Source organism: Amphiura filiformis, chromosome 6 (assembly GCF_039555335.1).
Source record: "Amphiura filiformis chromosome 6, Afil_fr2py, whole genome shotgun sequence".
NCBI classification, from domain to species: Eukaryota; Metazoa; Echinodermata; class Ophiuroidea; order Amphilepidida; family Amphiuridae; genus Amphiura; species Amphiura filiformis.
Genome location: NC_092633.1, coordinates 73,828,090 through 73,854,411, shown reverse-complemented (window position 1 = coordinate 73,854,411; position 26,322 = coordinate 73,828,090). Strand labels below are relative to the sequence as shown.

General features: G+C 34.3%; 1 protein-coding gene across 1 annotated transcript in view; it reads right to left on the bottom strand.

Moving 5' to 3' along the window:
* Positions 1-7,608: 7,608 nt before the first annotated feature.
* The window catches only part of LOC140156004 (RCC1 and BTB domain-containing protein 1-like), a 54,587-nt gene continuing 35,873 nt past the window's right edge, over positions 7,609-26,322 (bottom strand). Inside the window, exons 14-15 of the mRNA XM_072179063.1 lie at positions 11,913-12,043; positions 7,609-9,300 (exon numbers count right to left, since the gene is read on the bottom strand). Of these exons, the coding sequence (XP_072035164.1) occupies positions 9,160-9,300; positions 11,913-12,043 (272 nt within the window). The 3' untranslated portion in view covers positions 7,609-9,159. The remainder of the gene's footprint in view (positions 9,301-11,912; positions 12,044-26,322) is intronic.

Genomic DNA, 26,322 nt, shown 5'->3' with positions numbered 1-26,322 from the left:
TAGGCACAATTTCATTTCCCCCAAAGATCAAGATGTATACAACTTTTGTCTCAGGCATTATGTGTGACTAAATCTGATCCAATCAGGGATTGCCAATTTAATCAAATACACAGCAAAATTGTTGCACAAATTTTACTCAATGTGGAGTAAACTATACAACAGTTCAAATGTAAAGATTACATTTGCTACATAGGTTTATTATAACAGTGCTTCAAGTGTACAAAATATTGATAAAATTAACTTAAAGGGGCATTTCATGATTTAAGCGTCTCTTTTTATGATATGTCCACATTTTTGATGCAAGACTGATGGATCAGATGAGGTCACTAATTAACATTTTGGTACACATCCCCTTTTCACACACAGACGTATATAACTATTATGCGTTCAATTAACTTAGATATACAAGGTTGCATTGTTTATTAATTTCACAACTATGTCATTTTAAGATACAAAAGAAAAGTCATTTTTATATGGCTAGACGAGTTTTCTAGACAAAGAATTCTAAATCAGCATAAATATATCAAGATATATTCGATTTTGGTCAAATTCCACAATAAGCTCTACAATGTCAGGCAGCAGTTGTTGTTGGTTTTATATAGGTTGCTGAACACCATTTTAAACTGCTGTCATGCTGAATTTTGGTTGTAGAAAATGCAAAAACATGTAAAAAGTAAAACTTAATTGAACACATAATAGATAAAAGCAGAATAGCACATGGATTCTAATAATATTATGTTGCATAAAAACATTGATCCTACTTATGTAATTAATACTGATTTGAAATAGAGTTGGAATATGTGAAGCTGAAGCACCTTGTAGTTCTACATTGTATCGTAATCACAGAGATAATTAAGATCAAGTACAAATACTCCCCCAATGCTTTATTCATTTCATTAACATTCAATGTATTCACAGGGAAGATCACAAGTTTTTTTCATCATATATTACAGATGAGGTGCAAGTGATGTCACAACAAGATATGTATGAATACTGCACACTCTGGGATACTGCCAGGCAAAGAATGATGACCAACACTCAACAACTGCTAGGCAAGCTTGAGGACTCATGCTTCTAAAAGTTGCACCAAATCAGATAGGCCTATAAGGCAACATATGGCCATTGAACAGTGCAGAAGTCATTTGATGTTACCCCAAGCATGTCGATAAACTAGTTCCTAATAGCATGTCTCGTCTCAAGTTGAAAGTAACACCATGTTGGATTTTGCAGTGGCAGATTTAAATTAGTGTGTTTAAATGGTTGCGTCACCAGCGTTTGGAAAAATCGCCCCATCGCTCTACTACTCTCATGTATACACCCTGCGTGATTAGGTTAGCACATGCAATTAGAATCTGCTGCTGCGAAATCCACAATGGTGTTACTCTCAATTTGAGACGAGACAGACTAAAGTTTATATTCTATATACTGCAGTCACCTCATCATCAAGGTCCAATAAAATGTTTATAGCTGAACCAATTTACATTATACAATTACCATATTTACTCTAGTAGTCGTCCCCCTTCTTAAATGCCCCCACCAAGATGTTTAAAAAAGCTAAACTTTCCATGCTATCTTGTTTAAGTATGCTTACCACGGTCCACACATGATCGGCACCGGTCAAAAATGACATTGCAAAACCCGGAAGTGAACTGGTTCAACTGGAAGTCATTGATTTTAAGTTTGTCATTTCCCCATGATTTTTAAACTTACCTAACAAATTTTTTCAGGATTTATCGTTGTAAAAATGACCTCTAATAAATGCCCCCCCCCCTTTTTTGGAAAATGCCATGCCCCCAGGGCGTTTAATAGAGTAAATATGTTATACAAACATTGTTCCTGGATCATGTGGAATGCATGGAATTAGGAATGCATTTTGTAGCACTGAGATATAACTGTAATTTTCAGCCTTTTTATTCTTGTTTTCACAATAGCAGCATTTACAATTTCATTTGGAAAACTTTATAATCTGAACATTATTAATAATATCAGGAATGTCTACACAAAGTCAATTTTTTATTCCTACACACATCAATTTTTTATTTTTGTGTACAGCAGGAGTTTACATAACACATGTTTAGTTCTAATACATTACAAAAGATGTAAAAAAAAGTATGGTTATTTAAAAACTCCTTCATCTTTGGAAAGGAAGTACTTCTCAAACTTGACTTTAAGAGTCATTATTTCATGGAATGTTTCTGTTTTTTCTCAATGTGCTCAAAGCTGGTCACATACTCAAAATATTCAAAACAATGTACACTTTATGAATTATTTTGAGTCTCAAAAGCAATGATATATTAAACTATGTGAATAAAAACTATTTGATGTGATCAGGCATATAAGTTGGCAAGAATCAATTGATTGAAAAACAACAAAGAGTCAACTATATTTGGTGTGATCCGTGAGGAAATCACATCTTTGTGATCCGACCAGGTGCATCTTGTTCGCACTGAACAGGCGTAACTAGGTTGTTTTATATTCTATAATTTTCCGGGTGTGTTAACTGTGATTACATCTAGACACCAGTTTATTTTTGAATTTAAACGGGACCCTAATTTAATGCAAAAAACGCCAAAAAAGAGATGCACATCAGTCATGACACGAGTGGCTTTTTACGCATCATTATTTGTTTACAAAACACAGCTTCACAAATCGAAATTGGAAGGGTTTAGGCTATTTTGGACGCCTGTTTGAGAGAGCTTATTTATCGTTTAGGCAATCATTCCTTGTGATGGCTTAGTCTCTGGCCAGACTGTGTGTGGCTATCCAGAACAAACATGTTTGTAATAGGAACAGCGGCTTTGTAAGAGACTAGTGCTGGCTCTAAAAAACAACACAATTAGCACTTGATAAAGTTTATAATGTTTGCGCTGGGTTAAGGGTGCATACCGATGCTATTAAAATAGCATCGGTAAATATGATAAGGCCGAGTAAAAATAAAACATGTTTCTCATCTCCTCCCGCTTCCTTTTTAGAGACCGCTTCAAATTTATTTCTTTTTTTTTAAAATACCTACCAGAAGAATACAAAAACTGCTTCTTCTTTGAGGCCGCTGCAAATTAATTTAATTTTTTTAAATACCTAAACAATACAAAAGTCCTTTTGCACCTATTTTTTCGATGAAACATTAAAATCCTCTTTTTTTTTTAAATCCAATATGACCAAACTTTGATATGACTCACACCGTTTGTTATTGTAATAGCATTAGTTGATATGATAAGGCCGAATAAAAAAATAAAACTGTTACTGGTCCCCGTCCGCTTCCTATTTTGAGGCCGCTTCAAATTAATTTTTATTTATAAAATTCAGTTATAACATTATTTCTATTTATTAAAATTTTGAAAAAAGATGTCGAGGAAGCTGAGATATTTTCTATCAATTAATTATTTTGTATTATTTTTAAATTGAGTCATAACTTTATTAATTTCTATTTTTTTTTAAATTTTGAAAACATTTCTTGAAGGTTCTGTGATCATTAGAGGGTATACCAAGAGTTATATCTACCAGAAGAATAGAATTTAAGAAGAAGCTTTTTCAGGTATTTTTATACGCTAAATACAGGGTCTAATAGGACCTATGGGTATTTGCACCTATATTTTTGCGATACAAAGTTTTTTAAAAAATTAAAAACCTTATCCTGTTTTCTTTTTCTGTTTTTTTTTTTAACCTGGACGAGAAACATGTTTTTACTCTCTGACGGGATAAACATGACTTCAGTTGGTCACTGAACTGACATTGTAATGTCCATTTGCTCTAAAAAGTAAAACATTTCTATTAACATGATTAACATTCGGCAAATGTTCGGTTTCATATTCTTAATTTTGTCACAAAAACTTATTGCATGCTAACTTGCTCCATAAGATATTTACTGTTTGTAAATTAGTCTTTATTAATTGAATAATGACAAACAAGAAATGTCTTTAAAAAGACAATGCCACTGATGAAGACCATGTTTCATAATTTACATTGGTAGTCCATGATATGCTGGTAATTTGTTTTATGTGTAAATTAATTTCGGATGGGACATATGGGTATTTATTGGTAAATACCACAAAGAATATAGGAAATACAAATTTACTCTTAAAATGTGTGCTTAATTTTTATTTATAAAATTCAGTTATAACATTATTTCTATTTATTAAAATTTTGAAAAAAGATGTCGAGGAAGCTGAGATATTTTCTATTAATTAATTATTTTGTATTTTTTTTAAATTGAGTCATAACTTTATTAATTTCTATTTTTTTTTTAATTTTGAAAACATTTCTTGAAGGTTCTGTGATCATTAGAGGGTATACCAAGAGTTATATCTACCAGAAGAATAGAATTTAAGAAGAAGCTTTTTTCAGGTATTTTTATACGCTAAATACAGGGTCTAATAGGACCTATGGGTATTTGCACCTATATTTTATTGATACAAAGTTTTTTTAAAAAATTAAAAACCTTATCCTGTTTTCTTTTTCTGTTTTTTTTTTAACCTGGACGAGAAACATGTTTTTTACTCTCTGGGATCAACCTGACTTCAGTTGGTCACTGAACTGACATTGTAATGTTCATTTGCTCTAAAAAGTAAAACATTTCTATTAACATGATTAACATTCGGCAAATGTTCGGTTTCATATTCTTAATTTTGTCACAAAAACTTATTGCATGCTAACTTGCTCCATAAGATATTTACTGTTTGTAAATTAGTCTTTATTAATTGAATAATGACAAACAAGAAATGTCTTTAAAAAGACAATGCCACTGATGAAGACCATGTTTCATAATTTACATTGGTAGTCCATGATATGCTGGTAATTTGTTTTATGTGTAAATTAATTTCCGGATGGGACATATGGGTATTTATTGGTAAATACCACAAAGAATATAGGAAATACAAATTTACTCTTAAAATGTGTGCTAAGCATATCTAATTCAGAATTGTATAACAAAAATCTCCATGCATATCAATCCAAGCAAGTTTCCTGATAATCCGACAATCAATATTCAATTGACCTCAGATAACCTGGAAAATGTTCCCCACTGAAAGATGATAACACCCACCAAGTTTCATTACCGTCCAACAATCCAACAGCAGACCTCAGATGACCTTGACATGGCCTTGAATATGTTTGGCGCTTCATGGTGATCACATCCACCATATTTCATGAAATGCTCAATTAACCACATATGACCTTGACATGACTTTAGCAAAAAAAATCATGAAAATGTGAAATGTGTATGATGATATACATGTACACTTAAAGTATGCACAAAAAGAAACGCAGTTGTTATAAAAACGACTGTAGCTTCAGAACTAATAATTGTTTTCACAATATTTCAACATAAAAGGAAGGATGATTTATTTACGCGCATTTTGATACCCGATTTGTCTAATTTTGTTCAATATCAACTATACAGCGGTGTTTTAAAAGAGAAATACCCAAATTTAAAAGTTGCAGAAGATATTAAATGACGAGCTTTACGTGCAACCTGGCATAATAACTATTGATCGCTGTAAACTGTAACTTTTAAATTCGGACATTTTCTTAAAGCACTACTGTGTTGTTAATGTTGCACGACATTTAATAAACGGGTTATCAAAATGCACGTCCTTCCCATCATCATGATCATCAGTCGGCTGCGGAGCAGGCGACTACAAGCTTTCTCCAACTGTTGCGATCTTGGGCAAACGAAACAATTTTGTTTGGCTGCAGCAACCCTTCAGTATCCCCAGGAGGTGCTGTGCATACTGTAAGTATAGTGTCCGCGGCCGTCCCGGTTTCCTCTTCCCATGTGGTGGGATATACAGGGCATATTCTTTCACAGGCTCGTCATCTTCAAGACGCAGTATATGGCCGAGAAATTTGAGTTGATGAAAAGATATGAAGATTTTAAATCCATGTGTTTAGCTGCGCGCATAAATCCTTTTTACCGTTACTGTCATCTTCAAATCAAACTACAGGGTGTTGCGCCCTCTTTTTCTCCTATTTCTGAAAAGTTGATCAAATATGTAAAGAAGCCTTGAATTGTTAGCTGTAATAAACCAAAACAATTATATCAATCGGCTCACAACTTTTGAAGATATGCTCTTTTAAAGAAATGTACCCGTTTTTCACTCTGTCCACGGAGAAAGTTTGGCTACTTCAAAGATTAAAAAGGAGTACACATACCATGCATGAATATCAAACATTCTTCAATGATAACTTTATAAAATAACTTTATTATGGAATGGGCTTTACCGGTGGGTTTATGGGCAATGGATTTTGTTAATAGTGTCATTAATTTGTGGGTAAAATGGATGTCGAATGGGACTTCTTTTGCTTTACTTGCAATCACTTATTTTTCTTGGTTATTTTTGCCTTTTTGTTTATTTATGTTTCTTACTTTCTTGTTTCTTGCTTTCTTTTTTTATTTACAACATAAGTCATTTCTCTTTTTAGGATAAAAGGTAGCCCTAAAAGGACGGTTTGGGTTTTCTTTGGTTCTTTTGAAGTGAGTTTACTGTGCTGCTCTACCCTCTACCTGGTTGCCTCCTTGGCCAATACAGGTTTCAGCCCTGGTCCTCATTAAATCAATTATTGCTATGTACCATCCTTGTGCGCCGGATACTTGCGAATGCATTCAGTAATACGTTTATGAAGATCTTGGATTTTGCCACAAAGGAAAAAATCAAGTTGTGTGAGGTCTGGTGGTCGTGCAGGCCACTCCATAGCATGAGCCATCACAACCACTCTGTTTGCTATCCGTGGACAGAGTGAAAACGGGTACTTTTATTCAAAAGAGCATATCTTCAAAAGTTGTGTGCTGATTGAAATAATTGTTTTGGTTTATAAAAGCTAACGATTAAAGGTTTCTTTACATACCAAAATATATTTAATCAATCTTTCAGAAATAGGAGAAAAAGAGGGCACAATGAGGGGCCTCCTGTTTTTGGGACACCCTGTATATGATGTTTCTTGCATTGGTTAGTCCAATTGCACAGTGTGATAATTTGGTTCGAGGTTTAGGCTTGGAGAGGGAGTCAATGAGGTGTCATTATCCAATTACTTAGACAATAAAGAGTTGAGACACATCGTGTAGATTTCCATAATTATCTTCATAGTTCATAAATAATATCAATGCATAAACACTGATCTTAATATTCGATGTGAGTATACGTGAATCTTCAATGTTCACTTCAGCTAATAGCTGTTTATAAATACGTGACTGCTCTCCTTAAACCCGAATCAAAGAATGCTCCTTTTTCTTTCACTCAAAACAATTAGAATTTATTCCAGTCGCGTCTCGCTTGTTATACTCACGTAAGCTTAGACACGCTTAGAATGGCGCGATTAAAAACGCTAGATATGTGGAGCTATTGATCAATTGGATTGATCATGACACCGTCACAGGCAGACAAACAGGGCCTATAGATTTAAAACACATCAAATACCACAAAGAAAACAATACACATTCGGATCACACAAGGTTCTGAACAGAAACGACACATACGGGCCAAAACAGCACAAAGACATAAACCAATCAATAAAACACACCATCCAGGATCACACAAGGTTCCCCTACCCTATACCACAAACCCACCGAGAACCGCGAATGCTGAGAACCGCGAAAGCCGAGAACCGCTCTAGTTTAACCTGGGACAAGTTTTTCAACTTAAACTAGGAAGCACAAACCCTTTTACAAAACATTTGCGTAGTTAACACATAGCCACATATAGCTATGCATTCTGCTGATTGGCTGCTCATTGGCAAATCCTGATTTACTTGCACATACAAATGTAAGGCTAACAACACCAAGTTTATTTCCTGTAATTGGTCTAAAAACCTAAATGCAAACTGTGTTTTTTCAAGAATAACATTATGCCTCAAATCACATAAGTATACCATTGTCAAATCAGTGAAATGGAGGCTAAATATGAAACTTGAATGTTTTAGGAAATTATAGATTGATTTTTATAGGATAAAAAATATAGTGATTTCATATTGCTTGTAAAAATATTGAGAAAAAAATCTCTTGACAATATTCATAATCATTTTAGGCTTGAAAATATAATTTTTTCTGGATTTTACAAACAAAAAATGGAATGTTGCGCCCCAAAACGAAATGTGCACTGCCTACAGGAACTTGTTTTTGTTTAGCCTAATGATAATATTAGACTTTAGTCTACAACCTTGTGCGAAAATTGTTGGGACAGTTGAAATTCCTGTGAATTGAGCATGGGTGGCTGAAAATACATCATACCTTTCATAGCTCATTCTATGTACTTGCTTACTCCCCCTGGTAACAATGTTGGAGACGACATTGAGCTCAACCACTTGTTACTATTTTTCAGCATTCAACATTGAATAAGGGGAGCGGGGACGCATGAAATGAACAAACTGTCCCAACCTTTTTGTGCGGGATTATCATTGTAGACAACAACATTATGTCAGAAATTTAAAAGGTGATTCCTATGCTCCCCTGATATTTTTGTTCTGGATTACTATGTTTGTGACTTCAAAAAACTAAGTCAATAAAATATGTGAATACGGTAGATATATTTCTCATCATACTCTATGAATAAATGAATAAATGGTAACAATTATCAGAGATCAGAGTAAGAATTAAGGAGTGCAAAAAAACCCACGGCTGTAAACAGGTTAGCCACATTATCTACTTCAGTTAGCATTCAGAAGTATGAATTTACTGTACTATTCACTACCATCCAGTGGCAGCACCAGAATTGTTTTCAGGGAGGGGGGGCATAGTATAATTCAGCGGGTCAAAAATCATGAAAATCAACAATATTGCTACGAAAATTTAAATTATTTGATTCTTTTTTGTTTTTATTTTTGGGAACTGGGGGAAGATTTGTGATTAAAGGGCGTCACACCAAACCCCACCCCCATGGCGCTGCCACTGTTACCATCTCCTAATCTTACAGATGTTTAAAACACCCTTACTATCAACCAGTCAAGAAAGCACAATACCAAGATCCCATTCTTATCCAGCATGTCAGGTGAACACCCTAGTTATGATTGCAATACCAATGTTCAAATGCCTCACTCGGTTCTTATTAATTCACACACTGAGGCCAATATGCATGCCTTAAATGCAAGCCATATTATGATATTATATTTCACTCACAAACCAATGCCAATATTTCCCGGGTATGATCAGCTCTCCTGACTGGCTAATGGTCAATACTTAAATGCACCCCACTGGGCAGCTTTGGTCAGAAACCCTTTGACGTAGACATCATCCAACTTTTGAAAAGCTTCTGTTTGGACCACAGCAGTCATGTGATTCACAGCAAATTTGAAGCAGAAATCTTCTAAGTCCTGAAAAATAGAATAATAATGATATTAAATGCTAATAATGCTAATATTGCTAATAATAATAATGATGATAATGATAATGATAATGATAATGATAATGATAATAATACTAGAAAGAAACATTAACAAAGATTTATTATTTATTTAGAAGATTTTTTTATAAAATAACCCCTACTAACCAGGGTTTTCTTTTCAATCGCTTAAAAGTGGGGGTTTTACCCCTTCAGATACCCACTTTACCCCTTCAAATGCTCTTACATACATGTATGTTAAACATCATGAAAGGGTAAAAAAATTTAGATATGGGGATTTTTTACCCCTCCATGAAAAAGCGTCATGACAGATCGCCGAGTAGTTTTTGTTTCTAAAATTGTTGTGATGAATAGACATGCTAAGAAGTTTTTGGTTATCATTTATAAACACATTGTAAACACTTTCTTCAAGCTAAGGGTAGGGCTTTGGGGAAATAACTAAAATATTAGGGGCCTCCCCATTGTTATGATGCATTGACAAAGCCTTTGCAATTGCAATTTTACACAGAAATGAATAGTAAATTTGTAACAAATTAATAAATAATAAGGGCCTCCTCACCAAATTTTGAGAAAGTCCGGACGATATACATGTTATTTATTTTACTTGGTCTAATAATATTACACAATATTGTTTTCCAAATGCAATTGTAAAATAACATCTGCTAAACAATTTGATGAAATAGTATGCAACAATAATACAGTTAATTTGAACATCTGCCTGCCTGCCTCAATGCATATCACTCATAATGAAGATGGGTGGCCAGACTAATATTGTGTTTACATTGAGGCCATGAGGCATTAACCGTTAAAATAATCTGTGTCCAAATTTTAAATTTATATATATATCGCTCCAGTGGGTTTGACATGAGAAGCAAAAACATTACATAACAATGCCCCATAGGTTAGAACATACTTCCGATAACTCAAATCAGATTGGTTACTTTAACATGTTTAACTCAACTTCTGATGTAAGTAACAGTTATAAATATGAAAAATGGAATATAAAGAAAAAATACAAGTCCACAACCACAAGCCTCCCACTGACCATCTTAAGATTTGCTTTTTCTACATAAATCATTTTGTATTTTATATTTTCAGATACATCCTATAGTTCCAGCAACATTAGCAATGTCTCAAACATTTCTAAAGTGGCAGATGTTCTCCTAATTATGATTTATTACTTCTATATTATAGTCAACAAGCCTAGCATTTTACTGCTTCAATTTATCTCAATAAAGTGATTTTAAAGCTAGAGCTCCACCACCAGAAATAATGCAGGATGATATCAGCACATATTGTAAGTTCATCACATGAATGTAAGCATTAAGTAAAAAGCTGCCCACTGCCATCATTGGATTTACAATGTACTTAGTATTCTGGGCTAAATGCAAAAAGCATGTGTATCCTCAGAATTATGGTATTTTCATCTGAGTGTGAAAACAGTTGACAAAAACAACAAGTTCTATTCATTCATTTATTCATATTTTATTCATCAAATTACTATTACCACACTAAGATGAGCATCTTTACTGCCTTTTACATGTGTTAAATAAACTATAAGGTTACAACAGCATGTTTATAAACCAAATAAATTTAAAAGATCTAAAATTTCAATAAAGCCAATCTGGTAGTTTATTACTCACAAACAACAAAAATCATATTTTGCATTTGCTCAGTTCCAAAATAATGTTAGATTTCCCTTTTTACCAAAATGTGTACGGCAGCTTTTACCTTAATTGCCCTGCGTACAGTTACAAATGTAGAAAAAATATCGATGAGCAAAAAGCAATGACAGTTGGTAATAAGCTTAGTTGAAATATCAGGATATTATGGGTATATGGACTTGCGCTATAAAACCAGGCCTTCAGGCATTAGAGATGCAGCTTAAAGTCAAATACAGAACCTTCCAATCCATTTTTCACTTTAAACTCCTCATCAGACAAATGCAGTACTTAGTGGTTGGTTTGGGCACCTGTCTAGTTGGCTATGTGTGTCTTTATATGCCCAGATATATTATATTGATGTGTGTAATTGGTTGGCCATACTATCTTGCAAATTGAGAGTTGTGTGATACATCCACATCTATTCACACATCCATGACTTTCCACAGATGAATAGCTGTGCTGTAATTATGTGCTCTAGGCCACGCATGCATGCAAACAGGTAGGGGAGGGTAAACTGGGGTGGGGGCAAATAATTTATAATAAGCTGTGAGATCCCTTACACACCAAGCACAGGGAGTGACAGTTGCAAATAATTGGAAAAAAAATGTAATGTCAGCTTCATAATCTGGTTTAATACATGCAAGCAGATGGGTTTATAATAATCTAAGATTGTCTCACAATGATATGACTGTTGATATTTCACAGATGAATACAAACCTTGTCACTTTCAACTTATATATATACTAAACAAAATATATATATAGTGACGGTGTGACAAGGCGGCATGGGGAAAAAACCCCAACCTTGGAATGTTGCACCCCCCGGTCACAATACGAAATTGCTAAAATTTAAAAATGCCAAAATTTAGGCAAAGTTCTGGTTGAAAGAAACAAAGAAATGTAACAAATGTATTGCTTACCTCTGCATCATATTTGATAGCTGCAGCTAACAACATGGCCGTGTTCTCCACATTAATTCCTTGCTTGATAATGCGCTCACATAACTTCTTCAAATGGTACTCACAGTAGGAATTGGCTAAATCTAAAAGTCCTGAAATGAAGAATACATCAAAATGTAAAGGAATTGGTATTTTCCTTTTCCATGTTACAACAAACCTTTAGTCATTGCAAATACAGTAAGCAAAAGAATTAATGTACCAGTTATGTTCATCCCCTGTATATCTTAAACAATGTCATAATTGGAACCAGTCAATAGCTTCATATTTTAGCTCGAATTTAAGACCTCATTCATTGAAATCATTCAAGAAATAAAGATACAACGATCCCAAGACCCAAGGAAGATGCATATTAAAAAGCTGCAGTTTGCGCCATTGCATGCCCTATTGATTTGTACACAAAGTGTTCTCTAACAAGGGAACTAGCATCATGCTTCTATTGATTAACACGTTAAAACTAGCATCATGCTTTCATTGATAAGAGCACAAATGTGCAACTTCCCAGGTAACAAAACACCCTACATAGTTACAACTATTCCTTATTTGACTTGTTTTTACATGACAAGCAATCTGAGATCAATTTCGTTGAAATCAGAGCATTTTTAATTTTTGGCCCCTATGTGGCCAAAAAAACTAACCATCCCCAAGATTTGACATTTTTAGCTTATAACTCAAGAACGGTATGTTGCAGGTAGCTCAAACTATACTTTTTCTGCATCCTTGCAATGAGAGGAATAATTTGGTGTGCTTGTTTACCAGATTTGAGCAACTCTGAAATTTGACCACTGTGTTGACCTTTAACCTTGAATATGGCCAGAGTGCCGAAATTATTTTTTGTTAACATTTTGATTGTGTTATACTTATATTAGGACCATAAAAGGAAGCTAAAAACGTTGGTTTGGAAGAGTCCTGTGGAATGCACATTGAAATCAATTTTACAAGTAATATACAAATTTCTTCAGAAGCATCATAGTTCATGACCATTTAAGGCAATTTAAACATAATATAACTATTTCTTATCTCCAACTTTCACTTTGGCTCTTTCAAAATATATGCTATAATAAGGCCTAAAAGCTAAGGTGACTGCATTGGTGATTTACCAATGAATAACTTCTCACTGCATCAAGAAAAAATTGACTTGGAAGTGACACGCCACATGGACCAAATTGCCGCACTGATATTGTCTGCCTGTCTATTTTTGGAGCAACTAATCATGAAAGTATAAAAGTATTTAAGTCTCTGTGAGCTAATCTGTCTGTATCTGCCAGTCAATAAATCACAAAATAAATCAACTTAAAGAGATATGAGCCTATTAAAGGTGTGCAACCCGATTGCTAGCCTCATCTCCCCACTCCCCATCTTTTGTAACGCCAGCATTATGTATTAAAATATCTTGCACAATTTTTCTAAATGAATGAACTTGCCCGAAGACTTGCAGAGATACCAGCAACCAAGTAAATATATAAATGACATGAATGAGTAAACAAAGAAGTACACCAATATATGGTATAATCTTCAATGAATGGCCACAACATACAGCCTCAAATCTAATGCATCATATTCATGTATAACTCCTTCCAATAGCATCCCCCCATATTTCCTGCATAATACACACACACACAGCTTTACCCAAGCTCTGTGTCTAGCAATTTACCTCCAGGGAGTAATTACTCGCACCAAGTGTCCAAACGCTTTTGAATAAAACTAACACATTATTTTCATGTAATAACAAGCTGTCCAGCAAAGCAATTTGTTGCCAATTACAAGGGTTTAACAACTCAAATTCCCCAGGCAATAGTCTGATCATCACCTAAGTGATGGGCTCATTAAATTGCGGAATGATTTCTGGGGCTGCACTACTTCAGCTTTTTTCGTAAGTCGACTAAAATAGTCACGACTGTAACAACAATGACAACCATTTGACCATTTGAAGAGTTCGTACACAAGGCGATATACACTATGGTCAAACTTTTTTGCGTTAAGTCCACCGACACATGCCATATATATATATTATAATACTAGCTTTTAAATGACACCCTATTTAAAAAACTCCAATGTAAATAACTATGATCAAGAACAGCTCATATTTTCTTATTATGTTCTTTATATTTGAATAGTTATATTTGCCTATATCTCAAAGCAAGAAAACTGGATATCGCTTTTTGCATCTGATCTCTTTATTTCGTGTTTAATATCGGCACCAATCTACACAAATACATACCTTCAGTATGGTTTAAAGAAAGCACAAAAAATGTGTTTTTTGCATCAACAACAACAAACCCATAATTGCAAAGTTTGTCCGGATGCATGACTATGAATTTCAACAACATTTACACAAGAAAAGAAGTCAGGAAAATAAATAATGCAATCAATCATATGTACAAATTGAACTTGACCTCTGTAATTTCTATAAAACAATATATACATCAAAAATCATCAAACCCATCAAAAAGCAAACAAGTTATGGAGGAAATGGCCGGAAGGCCAAATATGGCCATCCCTAATGTCAAAACAAACCCCAAACACTCACAAAGAGACAAGAAGAACGCCTGAAAAATAAACAATTCAATAAATCATATGAAGAAATTAATTAATGAAAGGTAGCAAACAATATTGACAAAGTCAATAGTCAATTGTATGCAAAAAATCATTTGCTGGTCACCACTCTGAGCTCTGATTGGTTCCTTGAAATTACTATGACATTAAGTGAAGACAAAACAACAACACACCCAGAGAGATGCAGTACTGCATTTAACCATTTCGAAGTTGCAAAGGAAATCTTTTTGTGTTTGATCTTCTGAAGTCTACACCACTGAATAGAACTTTCAACTGGTTTATCTCTCTTTTTATTTATTGTAAACATTGATTACAATTTTTGGTCATGCAAAATAGTTGTGGATAATATTGCTTGGTTTGGAATATTTGCATAAACCTCAACCATCTGATTGGAACTCAATTTGAATTGCTGTGTTTAAAAACAGTTTAATCATCTTCAGAACGATTTTATTTTACTGCAAAACATTCAATTGTGTGAGCAACATGTGTTCACAGTAGTGCGGCATTTTCTCTACAACATACTCATCACATCTTGGATTGGATGTGATTTCATATCATTTTTTCTGTGAAGTAAGTGAATTCATCAACAAGAAACAATAGTACCCATGTGTTTTCAGTTTGGCTCCTACTTGCAATCTAACTTTGAGAAAAGAAATGCTTCAACTGCGAGAAAAGCTGATCTGACTGAAGGAATTGAATGCAGACAACCGGATCCTCTACAGAGTTACGTGATTTTTCTGTTGCCCTCTCAGAACCATTTTGACAAAGCATTTTCAGATGTAACAATTTCCATTCTTATATGAGTGAATGCTGTGCCCACTGATGAGGAGATCAACACAACTATTAGTATAACATACATACATTTTTTTAAAAATCAAGTTATGTTTATTGCTACTATCTGCTGTTTATGGCTCAAAATGCAGCTATCTACCTAAGATAGCACAGTGTGTGACATCAATACCTAATGGTATAGTCATGTATCATGCAATTTTGGTGACACTGAAGTACTGATGGACATCACACATGACATTTAGTGTGTTACAGTCTATGAACACCTGGCTGAATGAAAGTTTAGCTGTAGACTATACTTTGCTACAGGTATTTCTTGCTACCAGATTACCAATGTAATTTGACAATTCATAAAGTGGGTTATCACAATTTCACTGATATATACCTAAAGAAGAAACGTGTATCCTTTAAAGTTAAGATTTCATCAATGAACTTTAAAAAAAGTAAGGTAAAGTGAGTACCACAATTAATGGTATTGTGTAACTCAATACATGTACTTTAATGTAACCAGTGAATGCATGAAAAAGGGTCATTGTAAATGTTAATGGAGACATGTAATGGTTAAAAGTAACACTTATTGTAATATATTGGTTAATAACAAGATAGCTTGTCACAATAACAAGCTTTCAAGATTTATATTAGATCAATGGTATAACACAATTAGAATGCAATGAAACACTGCATAACTATGTAGTGCACTTGCGTGAACTAACAAACTTTCAAAAATTTCTGTGTACTGAATTTTCGTCTCTGTGTTTAAATTTATTCAACTAACGAGGGTAAGTACATTGATCCACTCATTGGCAGCAAATTATATGAAATCACACTTGTTTACATCACAAGGTCATTACAGGCAAAAAGCTAATGTATTCTAACAAATTTATTTAATTATTTACAATATTGGGAGCTGGAAAGTAACAGAATGACCACATGTGATTATAAAGGACAAAAACAATAGAAGTTATCCACTTTACTCATGTGTGACTTCTAACAAAAGGCGCTGGTTCCCAAAGTATTCCTCATTCAAACTAATTAAATGAATGACCTCGGAGTTACCTGCATGACTTTGGCGGGTAGGATATGCAGCTTATAGAACTAACAAGGATCCTCTTCTATTGATCACACCAAGAAAGGATATCCACATTTCTTTCATTGTCATAGATGTCAAATTTCTCATCATAAATCACAAACTTTATTTTTGTCACTGCAAAGTATTGATGAGCAACAATTTAAAAACAGGAAAATTTTGCAGGCAAAGAATAAGTCCTAGAGAGACCACCAACAAGTTCGTAGAGCAGTAAAGATAAGCCAATCATGATGATGATTTCACCTCTAACATTGGTCTTCAGACTCTTACCAATGCTTTTACTCAATCAACAATACACACTAAGGCAACTAGGAGTCACTGCCCATATGAATGTGACTGCATCACCTGAGTTTTGCATTTCACCTTATAGCGATGATGAAATGTTTATCTTACAAAAGTACCCCAGATAGCATGTGCACTGCACAGGTGGCAACAACCTCAGAATCAGCCGTTTTGATTCAAATCCCATACACCATGTCAGAAAGTGAAGTACTTTACATCCAAAGACAATCTGCTGAATGTCCAAACAAAGTATTGATGATACATGGATTCAGTCTCCCTTGTAGTTTTACTCTGTATGATGAACAATTCCAATCCACTCTACTTGGGGACATGATTTTGTTTTTTAATCCGATCCCAGCTAGAGTTCACACTAACCAGACTGAATGCAGTAAGCGTTTTGATGAAGGGCAAGATTTAGTCGGCAATCAAACAATGCCATTCTGCTCAATTCAGGAACTTGATGATATCAGCTCCTGCATTTGGACCCAAAAGTACCGTCGGTGTTCCTTTGACTTCCCACAAAGTTGCAACACCACCCTCGGCTTCCGAGAAGTTGGCTTCCATTGTTCAGATTCTGCACAGAATCACAAAGCCATCATTGATTACCCCTATCTGTTAGACATCCGCGACCTACTCTTTAAAAAAGCCAACATCATTGCAATTGCAATAGATGCCTTTAGTGGAATGACCAATTTAGATAGGCTACGATTTCATTTTAATTACATTTCTTTTTTGCCATTGGGGGTGTTTGATGGATTAAATAAGCTTACCTTCCTCAATCTCAGAGAAAATCAACTGACAAATTTACCATCTGATTTGTTTGAGATTTGCATAATTTAGATACAATACTTCTACATGTAAACAGCTTCACTACTTTACTGGATGTTAACTTATTTAGTAACTTGAACCAGCTGACCAACTTGAAGCTATTCAATAATAGCCTGGAAGTAGTAGGCTCTGGAATCTTTGATGGGCTTCATAGTTTAACTAATCTAGATCTCGGTACGAACCGGTTAGTAACTCTGCCTGATGATTTGTTCCATGGTATGGTGCATTTACGCATCTTACTCTTGAGTGACAACTTGTTTACAAATTTGGTGAAGGACTGGTTTCAAGACTTGCACAGCTTAACAAGCCTCTCATTGTCACAAAACAGACTCACCTATATACCCCCAGACTTACTAAATGCAACAACACTGCTGGCTTACTTGGATTTATCTCACAACATGCTACATCTCGTACCAAACATCCATCATATATCACATCTTTACCAATTGTATCTTGAGGGAAATGACCTACAATATGTTGACAAGCATGTCTTTTCTAGTCTTCACAAATCAGCCGAAGTCATCGTTAGCCAACCTGAAATCTGTGAATGTTACACACCTGATGACGTGGAATGCAGCGCCACCAAACCAAGATCTCCTTACCTGACCTGCAATCGTTTACTATCAGACAGAGTTTTGGTTGTTTTCATGTGGATAATCGGCATCAGCGCAGCTGCGGGCAATCTCTTTGTACTTTGTTGGCGGAAAGAGCATTCCACAAAAAACAAAGTCCAATCCGTATTACTCAAAAATCTTGCCGCCTCAGATTTCCTCATGGGTATCTATATGATCATCATCGGTGCTGCGGACATTTATTTCGGTAGGGATTTCCCACTACAATCTGAGATGTGGAGGACTGGGTATATTTGTAAACTTGCTGGAGCGCTGTGTATTATTTCCAGCGAAGCTTCTGTATTCTTTGTGACCCTTATTAGTATTGACAGATTCATATGCATAAAGCATCCGCTCACCATATATAAATTTGGATACAAATCCACTCTTGTGATTGCTTTAATAACATGGAGTTTAGCAGCAGCTCTTGGTCTTATTCCCTCCATGTTTGCAGGATGGAATGATAAGTTCTATGACAATTCGCACGTCTGCATTGGAATCCCACTGGCATTGCTGCAAACCTACAACATAACCACCATTGAAATGTCAGTTCTTTTTGAGAAGCATGTTTCTTTTGACAAAAGCATCATCAATACGGAATCAACCGGTCTTGCTACTGGATTGTATTATTCCACCGCTGTTTTTCTTGGGTTAAATTGTGCATGTTATCTCATTATCTTAGTCTGCTATATATTATTGCTTCAAACTGTGTACAAATCGGCAAAACAAGTAGGATTTGATAGAGAGATGAAAGCTCAAATCCGCCTTAATGCAAAGGTAACTGCAATAGTGGCTACCGATTTCTGCTGCTGGTCTCCGATCATTCTCCTTGGGGTTCTTGTCCAGATGGGAGTTCTCACTCTTCCACCGTCGGTGTTCGCATGGTCTGTGACATTTGTCCTCCCTATTAATTCTGCGATCAATCCATACCTCTATACCATAGCAGACATTGTATGCAAGCCTCCGCAAAAGAAGACCTGTCGCTCTAAGAAAATGGAAGTGGTCATAGTCTAAGGTAAGGACCGTCAATGTCACAATTAAAAATAAATTTGATATATTGGCCACTCAATATCGATAAAAATTGATAAATCGATTTTCCTCCCAATTTTATTCATATCTTCCACATCCATCCATTCATTTATTCATGTAACAAGATGATGCATCATGCCATTTGGACTCACAAATGTGCCAGCTACTTTCCAGCAACGTATGGAGCACTATGCCATTTCACAAATGCGGCAGCCACATTCCAGCCACTAATGGCACTCAATTTCAGCCCCCACCCCCCCCGAATTTTCGATACTTTTCTTGTATGTGTTAAACGTATGTTACATTTATTCAATATAAGTAACTTACCTGTATGTACCTGCTCTTGTATATTTTGTGAAAAAATATGTATTGTATATAATAATTATAGATTCTATGGATAGTAATGTGACACTGTGTACTGTTTAATTATTGTATTAATTAAGTTATCATAAAATGTATATTTTCATACACTTTTAACCTCAAGTAAGATCAAACACAGTGTGCTTAAAACATGTAAAATGTTTACTTGTTCCATATATATTTTGTTCAGTTTTGACCTTTTCATGACATACCGTAAAACCTTGTCAACAAGCATATAGAGTGCTTCTGATGAAAGCTAAATTAATACCGGTGCCATTATGGAGTTTGAGCAAATAAATGACAGATCCAAGCATACGAACAAGTATTATTGTAAGACCAATATTTTGTATTGGAATATTTAAGCTAGCTTTCATCAAAAACACTATACTGTTGCACAAATTTGTGTCATATCTTTAAACTCTGAAACGGCAGAGGTATTTGACAATGCAGTTTGTTACCATATATTACTGATATCTATGATGTTGTAAATGTTAACATGGGTAGTATTTTGGTCCTATGACAGATAATAATTATTCTAACTAGAATCACTTTTGACATAGGCAACATTAGTTAATGCAACACCAAATTATTGACACAAAATGGTGTGATGTTACCAGTTGCAAGTTTGTCATGCCTATGCACTTTCGTCTGTTGAAGACCTATGGTCCGTCGATGTGATTGCAAAATTTAACATGCTGTGAAAATATTATAAAGATTATAACAAAAATACTCAGAAAGAATTCATAATTTGTAAAGACGTAAAATAAAGTAATAACACTTATTTGTAATGCAATATGGTGTAAATTGACATGGCATGTAAATCATTATTTCCATTCGGCTAGATGTAGCAAAATAGGTACATCAATGCATTGATCATTCTGATACTAACCGTTTGAGATGGTTCTCAAACTTTAAAATGCTTTGATATACTGTATGCAGTGACTTTTCAATATTTTGTAGATGCAAGTATTGTCTTTGCTTATGTCTTACGGCTAACATGGTTACGACAGGCGAAACTGAGGGACCTATAAACTGCATTCTATTACCTCTACGACCCATTATTCAAAATCGCACAATGTGATTTGCTAAAACCCATCACATAGACCTTCCCCAATACCAATTAAGTGGCCAGGCCAATGAACTTTATGTTCTTTTCGCATAAAAGCGCACAGTAGTGTGATGCAGTATAAGCGCTGTTACACATTCTACGCAAAGCATTACGCTTGGTTACGCATTCAATATTTCCGCAATACTTCTGTTATTTACGCTTTGGTTACGCATACGCGCTCCACCTTGAAGTAACCAATTTAAAATATTTGGGCAAAAAAGTAATATTTTCTCTTTAAATCGCACTATTTTGTGGTAATAGAATAGAAATAGAGGATGCAGCATTATCGTTTACATGCAAATAATGTGTCCTCGGCAGTAAAAATGTTTACATAATGGGTTCGGCTGCGCCTCACCCATTATTTACGTTTTTACTGCCTCGAACACATTATTTGGGTGTCAAGGATAATGCATCACCCTTTATTTCTTAATTCCAAAACCAAACTAAACAGTGACATCTTGCCAAATAATCCACTTGAACATGTAGCAAAAGGAACAAAATGCACCTGCTTGCCCTGATCCTGCATGCCTCAAAATGGTGTAGAGAATAACCAACCAATTGTATTTTCTTGGCTTAATGAAAAATCGTGTTCTCGGTTGTGTACAATTATTTAAAGAAAGAAAATGTTTAAGATTTGAGATGTGCAAAAGTAATGTGTCTATGTCTATGGTCAACATGTGTATATACAATCCTATTGTATTTGTAATGTAATTGTATTACTCGCATCTGAATTTCTGTGTGCCTTTCTTTATTTATGTACTTTTGATTAAAATTTTATCAGTGTTGATGATAAAATGAACTTAAAATGATAGATGTATCACTCAGAGACAGCTATACAGTGCTCGATACCAATAAATGGTAGAGCTATTTTAAATTTAAACACAGATTTTATAACATTTCACTTACACAGTGTTTCACACAATGGTGATCTTCAGGGGAATGAATGAAAAAACGATGAGGAAAACACAATTCATTCACCTGAAAACACGATGAGGTCCTCATCGTGTTTTCGTTTATTCATTGTGTTTTCATTCATTCACCTGAAGATCGCCATTGCGTGAAACACTGTGTAGTTTAATATTTTTTAAATCTGTGTTTATATTTATATATAATACAAATATAATTCGCAGTACAGTGTTGTAATAAATAGTTATGGTTCTAATAAAAGTTGTGTAATTTGTTATCGGAAACAGTTCTAAATTGACGCCTTTTTAAAATTTCTCTAAATTATTCTTACTTTATATTAGCCCTATGTTAGCCACTATGACAGCTTATTTTTACTTCATATTAGCAAAAATCTGAATTAAAAAAGTTTTCCAAAGAAAATGTCATTGCAGTTTGCAAGCATACATGTAGCCACTATACAACTCACTCCTTCAAAGATAAATCTGGAGTGTGATCTGGCAACATGTAGCTGCAATCTCATCCTGTTTACAAAATTGCAAATTTGATTCTGATAAACGAAGATTAAATAAACTTTTACCTTTTAGAGAAAGAACAATATTTCCTTCAGTTGTACTAAAAAAGTGCATGATATTCAAGAAAATATCACTGCACTTTGCAGTCCACTTTGTGCAAGCACACATCCGCTTTAAGTATCCCACAGCAGTCCTTGGCCTGGCAAATATTGTTATCTCATCATCTTTAAACATTATTTTGTTGAAGATAATCAATTATGGTGACCTTTTAGAAATAAATACCTGATGGAATTTGTGAACTTGAACTTTATTATTTCCATCAAAAAAACATAAAAAAAGTAAATAAATTATGGAGGAGATGGCCTCAAGGCCATCCTCAAATTTCAAAACAACCAATTACCAAATGCTCTCAAAGACAACAAGAAAAGAAGTCTGGAAAAATAAATAATTCAATCAATGGTATGTAGAAATAAACTTCAACATAATTTTTCCCCAAAAATGTTTACCTGTCGCGGACGTTTTAAGGAAATTAAGTTCAAGTAACTCAACAAGGCAGTTCTCAAACTACGAGTCTCGCCTGCTTTCACGACCGCCTGCTTTCGTGATTACTTTTGGTAGCAGAACATGACCTTGCTTTCATTTAGAGAATAAACGATAGTAATTTTTGTTTTTACTATCCTCTACCGTGTGATAGACGACTATCATAGGTAGAGGATAGTGAAAACAAAAATTTCAATTGTTTATTCTCATTCTTAGTCAGTTAAATATTACTTTAATAACTGTAAATTATATTTTTTAAAAGCTAAAACAAAGTTACCATAAGAAAAACCCCCTTATTATAAAATGAACGAAACTTGTTTACAACTTCACAAAGTTCACATATTGTACTGCTGGCGCATTTGCGTATCCCACACTAGTCTACGCATAAAACGTGATACATACGCGTACCTCTACAATCGTGTTACGCGTTATCAATGCTCATGATGATGTGAGGTCGTCTACAGCCTGATATACGGCACCCAAAATCATGCGATTGTCCAATCAGATTATGTGTCTACGAACTAGCCCACTCCCACTGACTAAGAATACAGTATAGTAAGTGATATTGGTGATAATGGTGTTCACCCACCAGCAGCAGGAAGGTGTCAATTATAGGAATGGTCTATAGTCCATCAGTTAATGTGACAATCTTGTCTTGATGGATGGGTACTATGAAAAGCTCAGATTGAGCATCACTTAGAATGGATGAATGATACCTGCAAATATCACAGTTCTGGTTGAGCATTACTCAAAAAGGAAGCAACTGATGCAAGCAAAATTCTATTGCAAGAATTAAGATTTGATTCTCACATTGCATGACAAAATTCTAACCCTGGGCATTCTGAAAATATTATTTCCATAACAATTTCATCTTCTTATTTTCATGGAAAAAAATTGGATAAAGTGAAAGCAACTGACAAAAGTTCATAATATTATAAGTAAATTTGACATTTTAAATCACAAAGGAAAAAGATCTTAGCATCATAATGATACATTCACCTTGAGTTCACCCTCATTTCTAATGACACTGCTGAATATGCTCAGCATTATTGCCTGACAACATTGCACAAGCATTATAGCCATCACAGAAACACCTCCACTACAACTGAAACAACTTCCCCAAGTAATGATATGCAGTGATGATAAATTGAATTGCTCCACTTTACTGGAACTATAAGCATCGTATGTCTGAAGACACAAGATAGGCTAGTTACAAAGCCATCTATCAATCAATGATCCTAATTGGCTTCACTATACTCTTGGGTATTATTCTCATTGCCTGTTAAGGGCCATACAGACTCCAAGTATTCAACATAGAATATTCAATGTAACATGTCTTCATTTATTTAATCGATCTTATATCTATCTTTAATCTTCATTTATTTATTTATTCCAAAAGTGTTTATGCTATGTCGAATGTCTGGTGGAAATATAATATTGATTTTTATGTTGATGTCATCAAACATTTGTTTATAAAAAGTTAAACTTTACATTACTGGAAATAGAATAGGAATATATTGTAGATTAAATAATGAATACATGTTACATTGAATATTCTACATCCATTGAAAAGTCTGTAGCGGTACTTAATATGGGCTTTCTGATAGTAGTGATACGTCCTTTTATTACACTATCGCATTAGGGTGGTTTTTTCATGCTGTGACAATCAAGCTCAAAGACTAATTTCAGGTTCGCATTCCAATTTTTGGGAAACACATTTTCTAATCGCTTTAATATTCATTTATCAAAATTAACATAAAATATTAATATTGTAAGCAAATTCATTGCCTATAGCACCGGCGTATCCAGGATCTTTTCCTGTGGGGGCTCAGAGGGTTTTCAGAGTTATGCGGGGGTCTTAATGGCTAAAAAACATGCAAAATTGCATATTTTGGGCCCATTTTCCCTCAAATTGTAGAACTATTAAAATTAATTAATTAATTTTAATTAACCAAAGGATTAGGATTTAGCAATTTCATTTGTCAAAAGAAAATAATATTTTTTTAATCACACACACACACAAAAAGTGCTGCATTTTTCTGGTATTGGGAATAAGTAAGACCTTTACCCTGTGTTGTATGAATAAGTATTGACCTAAGGCCACTAACGTAGTGCACAGATATGTCTTATGTGCGTGGATAACAAATTCTAGGTATATAATGACCCTCTTACTGATGTTGACTTGCAGCGGGTGAAAAACTTCAAGTAGAAAACAATCTTGTACTGCCTGAGTATTAAGTAGCAGGCACGTACACCATTGCAATGCAGACCACTAACCATTTCCTCTTAATCATCACCTCCATATCAATCACATATTCTTCGCATCTGATGAAATTTAAGATACATAGATAGTGTTTTTATGTGATTTATTCACTCTGCGTTTTATTCAGAAGTTCTCAAGGAGTCTGAGGTATTTTTTAATGACATGGCAAGCTTTTTGAATGCTTACAATAGGAAGTTACAGCAAAAATGAAGTGATTTGGAATATTACCCAGGGCATAGAGAATTTGAGAGTAATTGAAGTTAACTGCTGCTTAGTTATCTTACTTACTTTCCAGGAAAACCCATCATTGACGGCAAGAGTAAAATGATATACAGTACATGGAAATAATCATGGGGAAATTGAAAGGGCTTTAGGGGTTTCTTGTGCATTTCCAGGGGTGTATTTTTAGTGTATGACAAGAGAAGAGTGACAGTATACATGAATAAATAAGTTCTCATGTAAAATGAAATGTGTGCCATGTGCTGCTTTGTGTTTCTTTTGTAACTATTTTGTTGTTAAAATTAGTTTTATTTCATATTTTAGTGTGCATAATCCTTTTAAGCGATGAAATATCCAAACCGTTTTAAGAGCCTGACCGACCCAGATTTTGCGTTTTGGGGGAAAAAAAGTTTTTACTTACTAAAATCATGTAAAATCTGCCACTTTTGGGCTAAAATTGATTGATTTTGACAAAAAGTTAAAAAAAAAAAATTCAGAACATTTTCAAAATATGTTTGCAAACAAATCAGCACATTTTTGCCGAATTATCAAGCTTTAAGTGATATGTTAGGGTTATTTTAGCCTCCAGGCGAAAAAAATTTAAAAAAAACTCCGGACCGACCGACCTTACTTGAAAACTCCATCTGCTCATAAAACAAGATTTTTTTTGTCACATATTCACTGTATTGGGTACCCCTCCCTAATTAGCCATTACAAAAGGTACTCCTTTACATAAAATAACAATATTAAGATAAAAATACATAAGGCAGCCATTGTACATCGCATCATTGTTTCTGATATTAACTGCTTAGATCATGTTAGTACAATCTTACCATCGTCTTGTTAAATGGAACAATTCATATTGCAATTCCAAATGTATATTTATACAATGTAATGAATGTAAACAGCTAGTATCTGATTTTATCTTTACACTGTGATAAATTCACAGTTGGTTGAATCATGTTTTACAGTATTAGTTGCTGATAGGGTGTACAAACAATAAAACAAAACAATAAATAAATACAGAAATAAGTAGATAATCAAATAACATGAAAATATTTTTCAGTGTAGATTGCCACATTTCTTGCATCTAAATATTTTAAATTTATTTTAGATTGATTGTGCAACTTAAGGCATAATTATGTGGTGTATATTTCTGAATATCTTAATTGAATTCTTACTTCATGTACACCAGGCACAAAAAGAAACTCGTCAGTTATATTCATCCTTGCTGTTCAATAACATGATAATTTTGGATTATTCTGAAAATACATTTTGTTAATT